Raw genomic sequence first — 12,380 nt, 5'->3', positions numbered from 1 at the left:
TCAAATACACAGCATTACTTGGGCATCCTTGATCACAGGCTAATGTGCTTCTTTAATGTGGACTTAGTTGGTGCCTATATTGGTCTGAGTACTTTAGAGAAACAAATCCACAGCAACTCATGTATAACAGAGAGTTTTACATAAAGGTTAAGTGTGCATAAAGAAAACATTCCCAACCCAGTATTGGCCAAGCCCACAAGTCCAACATTAACCCATATGCCCAACACCAATTCACAAAGTCCTCCTCCATCTCACAAAACACACACTATGATGCCGACTTCAGGAGGAAAGCTGAGTCAGTGAATGTGTAAGCATCTCCGCGCTGACAGGGGTCTCCACATGGCTGCTCCAGCACCCAGGGCTGCATCGGGGTAGGTCCATGTGTCTTCTCTTGAGGATGTCTTGTAGGAAGTCAGCCTCACAAGCTGAAGCAGGGAACTGCTAAGGCAGCTGCAGCCTGGTGCAACCATCACAAAGCAAGAGACCTGAGCACTAGAAAGGCAAGGCTCACTGAGCCATTTTTCCCTTTGCCCTTTGATTAACCCCACATGTCTTTATTGGGCAGGTTTGCACAATAAACTAACTAACTCAATGCCTCACTTAGATGGCTGCCTGTTTGAATAAAAGACCCCAGGCACTATTCCAGCTGATAGCCAGGCACCATCTGCTTTCATCACCACACGTTGAGGTAAGCACTCTTCTCTTCAGTGATCTCTTCACGAAGGCGAGTATGGAGCAGGGCCATGTTATAAGCACTAACTTCTGGGGTTGGGGCTAGGATGTAGGAGCCCAGAATTCATATGCTTGTCCATGGGTTATGAACAACTCTGTTTTACTTTAGCAGTAATTTCACGATGAAAACTAAAACTAACAAGAACAACAGCAACCAAAACAGCCCCACAAAAAATGAACAAACAACCCCCCCAAAAAAAGAAAAGCAGTGTCAATTATCTCCCATGGAGGCAATTGCATTGATAGCATCAGTGCTTTATCCAATGGCATAGAATTTAATGTACTGTTCATATGAGGAGTTTATGCATGTATAATCCAACTGTGAGCAGAAATCCATGAGTTATTGCTTTGTACTGATTGATTTCTTGATTGAGCTCTGTTTATATTGAACCTGGGTTTGGAGATATGGGATATTCTTTCCATCTTATTTTTAATCTCGTGCTGTTGCCTTCAACATCTGCTACATTTTGAAAATCAGAGCAATGGTATATTCTAGCACTGGCTATTTTGAGGTCAGTTTCTTTCTCATTTCCTCTTTTATTAAGGTATGTTCCCACCTAAAATTCATAAACTTCCACTTTCTGGATGAAGATTCATCCGTCCTACTCCTTAAGTCCAAACATATTTACCCACTCTGTGTGAAAAACTACCCAATTTCAGTTCTTCCACCAGTGACTCCTGACCAGAAGAAGAGTCTACGCCTTACTTATTAAACTTCACGTTCAAATATGCAGGTGGAAGAAGTATACACCTCTCTGCAGTGGGATAGTTCACCACCGAACCATTATGAAAAACCTCTGCTTTCCAGCAAATGTTCAGGTAAGCACATCAATTACTCCAGGACAACAAATTTTGTTTTTGTAGCATTGTTTCTGATAAGCCCAAGATGATTTTTTTCTAATAGGAGACAATACATTTAATAGTATTTTAATGTGCCTGATATTCTGTCATATAAAAAAATAAAATAGAAGAGGAGTAAATAACAATGAAAAGGGGAAAGAGCAATAGACTTGAAAATATTTGTATAATGTTTTATTTCATTCTGTCTTTTATACTGGAAAGGACAATGAATACATGGGATTAGAAGATAAGGGAAGGAAATCATATAATTTTCTTATTGTACACCTGTCTCAAAGGTCCTAGGTACAGTAAACGGTAAGAAATAAATAGGCGGATACATGAAAAACTGGAGAAATGTCAATGATCTTGAATTGTCTGCTACAAGTGATAGATGCATTCTTAACATTTGCTATATGCATCAGTTTCATATTACTTCTGCAACAAATGACCACACATTTAGAAACTTCAAAACAAAGCACAGATTGATTATCTTAATGCTTCTGGAGGTCAAAAGTCCTAACACAGGGTTTCTTGGGGCTGAAACCAACGTGTCAGGCAGGCTGTGCGCCCTGGGAGCAGCTGCGGTGCAGCTTCTGTGGCTGACTCTATTGACTGTCTTGATGCATGTCTTCTTCCTTCACCTTCAAGGCCAGCAGTGAGGGGCTCCCATCCTCAGATCTCTCTCACTCTGTCCTGACCTCACCTGGTCCCTTTGCTCTCCTGTCTCCTTCTTATAAGATGCCAGGAACCCCACAGTGCTTTCCTCCTCCCGTGCACATTCACTGGAACACACACACCTGAAAACCCAGCGTGCCACATAAATTCACATTTACGGTTTTCAAGAAGGAGGTCGTAGATATTTTAGGGTCCATTATTCAGCTTACTACAATGTCCAAGGATAACCTTGCTATGTTTTGCTCAGATTAGTATTAAGAAAAAAATTAATTCTGAATTCTTCCTTCTGAATAGTAGCAAAATTAACTGGGAAGTAAAAAGTTCCTCATCCAAAGTGGATATTTAGAAGAAAATATCTTTGAACTGGTTGATTGAAGTGACATTAAAAAGAGATTGGACAGTGTAAGATGTGACAAAATAATAATAATTTATAAATTATCAAGGGTTCATGAGGGAAGGGGGAGCGGGGACGTGGGGGGCAAATGAGGAGCTGATACCAAAGGCTCAACAAGTAGAAAGCAAATGTTTTGAGAATGATGATGGCAACAAATGTACAAATGTGCCTGACACAATGGCTGTATGTATGGATTACAATAAGAATTATACAAGCCCCCGATAAAATGATTAAAAGAGAGAGAGAGAGAGGGAGATATGACAGCTTTTTTGCCCTCAAAAACTAAAGTGTGTAATAATCCCTAAAAGATTGTTGGAAAATAGCATACGTATCTAATTAGATTTGGTTAGTGAGGTTGTGGTTTCGTCCCTAAAGATGAAAGAACTTTATTATAAACTCTGCTCAATTTAGCAGATCTTAAAGAGTTTGAATAAAGGCTCTTGGATTCTTCTTAGTACTAGTTACATCTTCCAGGTCTCATAATTCTCCAGTTAGGGTTACTTACGGCTGCGTTTTTTTTAATGCCCTATCTTCTTAATCTTTTCGTCCTGCTATGTTTAACTCAAGTTCATCATTTCTGTTGCATGTTTAGGGACGTGGTGTGTTGTGGTGATGGCTTCATGTATTTTATGCCTGGGTTCATTAGCAGCTTCCTTCTACTTGGGCATCAAGTGTAAGTACAAAGGGATAGTTTAAAAATAATTAATATGTAAATTACATTATGCACAACTCTGTATATAATAATTTATATGTATATCATTAGCTATGAACTTGTGACGACAAAATCCAGTAAGAAATAGCAGAATGTATATAAATGATGCAAAATTATGACTTCTTAATTTATATGTAATAACTGTTATTAAATATAATTATCTGCCCATTTACATGTAACTGATAATGTTAAATGTTCAATTGCATGATAAAATTAAATCCAATGTCATGTCTCTTTGGGAAATAATTCAAGCAATTATTTATAATGAAATTCAATTTATGGGCCATGTTAGCATGAGAAAACATGGAATTTGAAAAAACACGACTTTCACTCACTCACTCACTCTCTCTCAATATCTCATTCTCATTCATTCATTAACTCATTCACTCACTTTTACTCTCTCTCACTCTTACTCACTCACACACTCACTATCCCACTCTCACTTTCTCACTCACTCTCTCACCTACTCTCTCACTCTCACTCTCTCACTCATTCATTCACTCACTCACTCATTCTCACTCTCTCTCACTCACTAACTCACTCTCTCACTCACTCACTAACTCACTCTCTCACTCACTAACTCAATCTCACTCTCTCACTCACTCACTCTCTCACTCACTTTCTCACTCAATCTCTCAGTCTCTCACTCTCTCACTGACTCTCTGACTCACTCACTCACTCTCTTACTCACTCACTCACTCACTGTCTCACTCTCTCAACTCATTCTTTTGCTCACTCACGCACTCTCACTCACTAACACACACTCTCTCTCACTCACTAACTCTCTCACTCACTCTCTCATTCACTCACTAACTCTCTCACTCACACTCTCACTCACTGTCTCATGAACTCACTGACTCTCACTCTCTCACTCACTCACTCTCTCATTCACTAACTCACTGACTCACTCTCTCACTCGCTTTCTCACTCAGTTTCTCAGTCTATCATCCTCTCACTCTCTCACTAACTCACTCTTGCACTCACTCTCTCACTCACTCTCTCACTTACTCTCTCACTCACTCTCACTCTCACTGCCTCTCTGACTCACTCACTCACTGTCTCTCACTCACTCACTCTCTTACTCGCTATCTCACTCTCACTCCCTCAACTCATTCCTTCACTCACTCACTCTCACTCTCACACTCACTCACTCACTCTCTCACTCTCTAACTCATACTCTCACTCTCACCCACTCACTCTCTCACTCACTAACTCTTTCACTGACTCTCTCACTCAATCTTTTACTATCCCCCTTACTCTCTCACTCCCTCACTAACTCTCTCACTCTCACTCTCCCTCACTCACTCACTCACTCACTCACTCACTCACTCACTCACTAACTCTCTCATTAATTTTCTCCCTTGTCACTCACTCTCACTTGCTCGCTCTCTCATTCACTCTTACTCACTATCTCTCTCACTTTCTCACTCATTCACTCCCTTACTCTCACTCACTCACCCACTCATTCACTCTCTTACTCATATTCTAACTCACTCTGACTCAGTCTCTTGCTCACTCAGTCTCTCACTGTCTCACTTACTCTCTCTCTAACTCACTCTCTCACTCACTCTCACACTCACTCTCTTACTCACTCACTCTCTCTCTCACTCTCTCACTCACTCACTCTCTAACTCTCACTCACTCTCTCACTCTCTCACTCACTCTCACTCACACAGTCACTCCCTTACTCTCACTCACTCACTCACCCACTCACTCGCTCTCTCACTCATTTTCTAACTCACTCTGATTCATTCACTCTCTATCTCACTCAGTCTCTCAGTCTCTCACTTACTCTCTCACTAGCTCACTCTCACAATCACTCACTAAAAAAAAATTTTTAAGTCTCAATGCATTTCTTATGTATATTTATGCCAAGCTTTCCCTTATGCAGATTATTTGATAAAAAGTGCTTTACTCTGTGATAGGCAAGGTGCAATTTTAAGATGTTTAATGCTAACCTGAAAGTTTGCTTTGTTTTGATTATATGTAAGCAAATTACTTTACTCCCTTAAATCCAATTTGGACAAATGTTTCCATATCAGACAAGTAAACTTTTGACATCAAAAATATTACACAGCTCCAAAGTCCCAGACAAATGACAAGAACCTCTGGTGCCCTCATGCTAGCACTGAGTAATGTGATTAAGAAGAGATCTATATGAGTCACTGTATGCATGGCGCTCCTTACCAAATGTATGCCTTCGCAGATGAGGCAGGTGGGGCAGGTGAGGGAGGTGAGGAAGGTGAGGCAGGTGAGGCAGGTGGGGCAGGCTCTCGCCACCCTTCCTTCTCAAGACTGTGCTATACTTCAGCATGCCATAACCTAGCGCAAATGTGATCCCGATTATCAACCATCTCCTTATTAAGACACTTTAATCAAATACTAGAACCTTTCCTTTCCTCTCTTTGTGGTTTAAAGCAACTCCGACCTTAAATATGTAAGTCTCAAATAAACACGCAGCTGACAAATTTGCATTGTTGAAAGAACTAACTGAGAAGTCATTGAACGTCAACAATCCAATTTCTTCTATGAAATGTAGGGAATTTTAATGAAGTGGTGTCAATTTCCATTTTAATTCTCTAATTCCAGAATACATATGTAACTAAGACAGCAGCAAGCTATCGAAAATATTATTTAAATTTGAACTCTACATAACAGATTTCCATCTTCTTTTACTAGTATTAACTACTTGGGAAAGAAGACAAAGTAAATAATAATAAATAAAAAGCAATATGGAATGCTTAAGGCATTAAATAAACTCTGATTCAGTTTTAAGAGGCAGATTTCTTATTTGGGGCTATTCTACTGATCACCCATCTCTTCATAAAATAAACCAATAACAACTTGGAGAATAACAGAGAAATTACAGGTTGTCCTCAACTTATGACAGAGCCCCTCTCTGATGACTACATTGATTACGTCGGTTCTGATTAAGTTGAATACTTCTAATTGTTAACTTTTTATGATTATTGCATTGTGTTATCAATATCTCTCTAAACCTAATCTTTGTCTTTGGGCTTGGAAACATTACATATAAATATTTAGGAATATTCTAATACGTAGATATGGAGGAAATGGCATGGGGTGCACATCTGATCTCCCTGATTATTTTCCCTGGGGAAAGAGTCCAACTCTCCAAGAATGCCAATTGCCCCAAGGCTTAAGTCAGACATTCCCCTACCCTCCACCTTCTTCACCCTATTCTGACACCAATCATCCCTCCCATGGCATTGTGCTTTTCAAGCGGCTTCAATAACCCATGGCAATGCCCCCATAGGCTCACAAGCAAAATTCATGAGAATGAGGCTTCATTAAGGCAAATAACATATTAGAAAACTGTAAGAATATCGTTCGTTTGTCTGTAGTCCACTTACCAGCCATGCTGGCAGGCATGTCTTTGTCTGATCCTCAGAATCTCAGCCACATGGCTCCTTGGCCTCTCCCTGACTCTGTGAGCAACCACTTGGCTTCACAGGCTCAGTGAGGCTGCTCTGTTCTGGCACATCATTTCCGTGCTATAGCTTCTGCTACGACTACAGCCTCGATCACGTCAAACAGAAATGTCATACATGCTCTCCTGGTGGCTCTTCTTTCTCAGTAGCCACAGAGTCCCTCTTCCTGCTTCTGTGATGCCATATTTGTGTCCTCAGTAGAATGCAAACCTGACCAGTCCCCAACTTTGAGTCTTCTACACCTTATTAACATCCTCCCACTCATGTTTTGGACGGGAGTTACAAATATTATGGATAGAAAAATCATATTAAGGCATTTAATTTCACCACACATACATACATTAAAAAATACACAAATCCTAAAACGCTTATTTTGACAATGAAGAAGAACTGGGCGTCTTTGGGGTTTTGTCAGTTGCAATGTCCCGTGTGGTAGGTTGGCATCATCTGAGCTTTCACAAGGAGAGAGGACAAGGTTTCTACACCAAAAACTAGTGAGAATTGTCTGTACGGTCCTTTCCCTTTTTTTCTTCCTATAGTTCATCGTTACACTCACTACTCTGTCGAGGTTGTTGTTGTTGCTGCTGCTGGATGCTTTTGAGTTGGTTCCATTTTCTGCAGACCCATGTACAGGGGTACGAAACACTGCCCTGTCCACTACCAACCTCACCATTGTTATTAAGCTTCAGCCCATTGTTGGAGCTCCTGTGTCAGCCTATCTCCCTGTATGTCTTCTTCTTTCCCCCATCTTACCAAGCATGATGTTCTTCTGTCCAAAATGCATTTGAGATCAAATTCAAGGTGCAGAGCTGTGTGAACAGATTGTGACCCTTAAAGTAAAGGAGAGCAAGCTATTTTGTTTCATTTTCTTCTAAAATTCAAAATGTCTCTGGAATCATAGAACATGAATTAACAAACTTAGCTGGGGTTTGTTTTTTTTGGGGTGGTGGGCAGGGACTGGGCAAAAAAAGAATCAGAGCTGACAAGTAGGTAATTTTTAAAGTTTGATTTGGTTTTTTTTTTTCTGTATCATCCTTGTGGCTTTTGCTTTGGCCATGTGAATTTTCAGCAGAAAAATCTAAAACAATGCACACTCAAGTCACACACACCCAATGTTACTTGTAATTTACTTTATTCTATATGGAAAGATTATTTGTTACGTATGTCAGTATTATATGTGAAATGATTGTCATTGTTGGAAGTGTTTCAGATTTCCACAATTGCAGCAAAACAGCAAGAAAACCTCATCCAACAGGACAGACAATTGTTAAACTTTACACAGTGGAAGAGAAAGCAGGACCGTCTGATGAAATGTTGCCAAACCTTGGTGGAAAACTCTGTCAGTTCAGGTAATTGATAGAAAATTCTTTTTCTTATCTGTACCGAAGGATGTACTTGGGTTTAGCCAGATTTGTAAGGTAGAAATGAGTCATGCTAGTGGAGTGGAAGGGTGGGTGGAGGGAAACATTCAGAGACTAGAGGAATGATGTGTTTCATTGGTACTTTACTACTCCCTGATTGAATTGATTAATATACATATATATATACTTTTAAAAAAAGAAAATTATTTTTCAATGCAGAGCTAAATGTATGGGCCAATTCTTCACAAGAATCTATGACACGCCCATTTTATTTTTTTGCAAAGTTTTTATTGGGGTTTGATGGCAGGAACTACATGACTTTGGTGCACTCTGCACTTCTTTGTTGCATATCTCCTCCTGAACGAATGTTCCCAGAAGCGCGGAGGAGGACTTCTTACCAACACAGGTGGCACTAAGTGTTGACTTGGAATCCATGTGACTAGTAGGGCAGAAGGTTTGTAAAACCAGCATTCGGTTCTGATCCAATCACACAAGTCTATAAGTGTATCCTTAGTTCTGCTCCCAATTTCCCCAAATATCTACTTTCTATATTGCTATAGATTCAAGTTTGGAGAACTTTTTGAGCAGAACATTTAGTTTTAAAATTACAGTTTATAAATGTTTAAGATAAAAAAAGTCAAAAAAAAGTCCAAAAAAAATTACAGTTTATACTATGAAGTTGTTAGAATGCAAGATCATATATAGTCATTTCCATTTTATCTTTTAAACCTCTTATAACCATTGTGTAGTCTACATTTGCCTCATGTTTTGTTTAATAAATATGCTATGGTTACTTAATTAGAAATTAACTGCCGGTAGGGTAGGTGTACCATTTAAGTAACATTCAATGAGAGATTCAAAGAAAAAGGTTGGAGCCATAAGATGAAAAGAAATGAGACATAGAAACAAGCAAGTAGTGTCTGTAAAGCATATAAGCTAAAAAAGAAATAAAAGGTTTTACTGATACCCACTAAATCAAATGAACTTTTATTGAAAATGAAAGCTCTGAGATAAGCTTCTAAAGCTAATTGTATCTTGAACTGCTTCTAGAGACCTTTGGCAATTGGAAATGATTATGTAAGTTTTACTCTATTCAATTTCAGAGAAAGTGGAATTGTCGAATGCTGTCTCACTGGACCATTGGGTTGGCCTATGTAGCTTCACTGAGACTGATGCCAGGAGTCGCTTTAGGGGGCGTGTTTCTGTTATTTTTATAGTGGTCAAAGTAAAGTCAGATGTTGCCTCTTCTCTTCCAAGCCCGTAACTGCAGCCCTTGTCCCGACAACTGGATCCAGAATGGGGGAAGCTGCTACTATTTCTCCCGACAGTGGCAGGTTTGGCACCGGAGTAAAGAGCTTTGTTTCCAAGAGGACTCCAAGCTTCTGCAAATAGACACCAAAGAAGAAATGGTAACCACTCTTTCCAGGGCCTCCCGTCATTCAGAAAATGTCAAGCTAAACGGTGATGTTAAGCACTAATTCTTACAAGAGAAAAAACCTTCATTTTCTCTACTCAATAAACTGACTGCCATTGAGTCAATGCTGACACATAGTGACGCCCTGTGGGTTTCTGAGACTAACTCCTTGGGGGCATAGAATGCCCAGCTTCCTCCTGTGGAGCTGCTGGTAGTTTTTAACCACTGACCATGCAGATCCCAAACCAATGTGTAAGCACTACACCAGCAGGGCCCCATTAATATCCTATAACTGTAGTGTATTTGTTAGAGGTTTAAATGAGATGAGATATATAATGATTTTCTTTTATTGGGTGAATTAAAAAACAAACAAAAAGATAGTTATCAGAAACAAGGAGATTATATTATTTACTTGTCTTTTGTTAGTAAAACCAAGGGGTGGGGAAGGGAGGTCACTACAAAAGAATATAATTTGGGGCCAGACCAGTGTACTCAACTATATATACATTATAATGTTAAATATGTTTTACATTTATTCCATTCGATGCTGTAGGGAAGTATAACCTATAATAATCTTGTAATAATGAAGGAAAAATAGAGACATAAAAGGTGAGATGAATCATGAAACAAATAGTTCTTCAAAAATGGGCACTTGCCAAGACAATGTTTAGTTAATTGACATTAAACATTACTTATTTACTAACAAGAAAACAATAAGCGATTTCTTAGAAATCATTCTTTCATTTCCACATATGTGTGAGATAGATTCACAATGATACATTTATGACTTTATTATAAATGCATGAATATGATATTCAAGAACTGGTTGAAATTCATGTCTATGAATAGAAGGAGGTCCAGTTAAGTGATCAAAAGCAAACCAAGACAACCTGAAATAATTTCTAACAATTATGGGTTTTTAAACACTTTTGAAAAACTGTGCTTACAGCCAAGTGACTTCTGGCATATCCTAAATTATTCCCTGGATTGAAATATACTGGAAATGAATAGCCCATATGATTCTATGGTGACCAAGATAGTCTTACTTCCTCTAATAATGAGAATCCAGTACAGCATCGGCCCTTAATGACATTATATCTCTGCTGTACTCTCAATCCTTTGAGCATTTTAACACCAGCTCCCTATTTTTCCACAAGCACATCAATCATATAACAACGAATCTAAAACAGATTTCCTCTCTGCCTCTCTTAAAGCCTTCTCCTCCTCTTCCTCTAGCTTCATGATTCCCTAATTTCTAGGCAAAATGCCACCCTTTTTTCTCAGAGTAGTTTGTTTATTGCTTTCTTTCCCTGAAATTCATAGTCCAAGTCTTGTTTCTTCCAGGATTTTATCACCAACATCTTGAAGAACAAAAACAGTGACCAGTACTGGGTGGGATTGTCTCAGGAGAAACGCAGTGGACTTTGGTTTTGGCAAGATGGCTCCTCTCCTCCTCCTGCCCTGTACGTCTCTAAAATAAATATCACAAGGAAAAGTAGAAATATTAGAGAATGCAAAGGTTTATTATATTTTATATGTTAGATTTCCTCCAAGTGACTTAGCCAACATGTTCATGTCACAGACTCAGTTGTGAAAAGCCAACGTGGTGAAAAGCTTCTACCTGCTAAATCTTGTTCCTTCTCAGCTCGACTTCCATTATTCTCTAGAAATTTCACGCAAAGTTTGAGTGCCTGACTGGACAATTTCAAATAGCATGCTTACCAAGTATGTGTTCTTTATATCATGGAACAACTAACTAATGGGGTGCTAAGGAAAAGAGCGTGTGGTGATCATTAAGCAATTTCCACACCAAACTTTTCAAATAGAATTGGAGAAATGGATGAGGAGAATCAGGTATCATGCATTTTGAGAATTAAATGTTAGGGAAGAAACTCTAATTTTGATCATTTATTTGTAGAGTCAGTGTTATGTGTTCATGTTGACATTATATGAATATATTGTTTATTGAGAGAAAACAGCTCTGTTTTTTTGAAGAAGAAAGCTAAAAGGGGTACATCAATAAAATAAGTCCAGAACTTTATGGCTCTCAAATTACCACAAGAACATCAAGGTCATCCCTCTAAGTAACCTTAAATCTAACACCACTTGTCTTTACAGGTGGTCAATTCAGAAACTCCAATCAGCTAACCAGGGGTGTGGATACCTCAAGGACAAAGCCCTCTTTAAAGCTGACTGCAGCAGTTGGAAATACTTTATCTGTGAGATGTAAACTTTGTGATCCACTGTCTGAGACTAATTGTGTTCACACTCATCTGAAGAGGCCATTAGAGTACCTGCCACCAAATGCCTAAGAGCGAGTGGGGAAGGAAACCAACGTGTGGACTGTGAGCCTAACTCTATGTTGCATTTACCTTTGGAAGATATAAAAAAATATATATACTCCGGTCCAGTCAAGTCTGACATAACTCAAATTTCCAAGAACATTTGATTTCGAGTCAAAGGGAACAAAACCCTGAAGAGTTGAGAACGAGCAAGAGGAAAATGATTTCCATTTGCTGATTTGTTTTTTGTTTTTCTATAGTCGCTACTCCCTTGACCTAGGAATCTGCAAATCATCGCAGAAAGGGTACACTTCCGACAAGTATTTCAAAATGAATAAATTAAAAGAGCCTTTCAAACTCACTCTCCAGCAGAACTTTCTTTGAGTTTGCTAAGTTTCCAGTGTGTTTATCAGGCTGAGAGCAAGCAGGTAGGAGGACAGAGAGACCGGTTTGAAACTGTAAGGAGGGCAGGCTCGCACTTGCAGCCTTCTTACCATTGCAAACTTTTACCAGAGAAG

The 12,380-nt window shown here is 39.1% G+C and overlaps 1 protein-coding gene across 1 annotated transcript; it reads left to right on the top strand.

Annotated features, from left to right (window-relative positions):
* The first annotated feature begins 1,460 nt into the window (after positions 1-1,460).
* CLEC9A (C-type lectin domain containing 9A) lies at positions 1,461-11,810 on the top strand. The gene is made up of 6 exons (XM_075553350.1): positions 1,461-1,551; positions 3,234-3,314; positions 8,008-8,154; positions 9,424-9,575; positions 10,925-11,043; positions 11,699-11,810. The coding sequence occupies exons 1-6, from the start codon at positions 1,461-1,463 to the stop codon at positions 11,808-11,810; spliced, it is 702 nt and encodes a 233-aa protein (XP_075409465.1).
* Positions 11,811-12,380: the final 570 nt, after the last annotated feature.

Source organism: Tenrec ecaudatus, chromosome 6 (assembly GCF_050624435.1).
Source record: "Tenrec ecaudatus isolate mTenEca1 chromosome 6, mTenEca1.hap1, whole genome shotgun sequence".
NCBI classification, from domain to species: Eukaryota; Metazoa; Chordata; class Mammalia; order Afrosoricida; family Tenrecidae; genus Tenrec; species Tenrec ecaudatus.
This window is presented reverse-complemented; position numbering and strand designations above follow the sequence as displayed.

Excerpts from the sequence above, each read along its gene's own strand:
- CLEC9A (XM_075553350.1), top strand. The coding sequence starts at position 1,461 with ATGCAGGTGGAAGAAGTATACACCTCTCTGCAGTGGGATAGTTCACCA. Across the intron at positions 9,576-10,924 it reads TAGACACCAAAGAAGAAATG|GATTTTATCACCAACATCTT; the intron begins GTAACCACTCTT and ends TGTTTCTTCCAG. Across the intron at positions 11,044-11,698 it reads TCCTCTCCTCCTCCTGCCCT|GTGGTCAATTCAGAAACTCC; the intron begins GTACGTCTCTAA and ends TTGTCTTTACAG.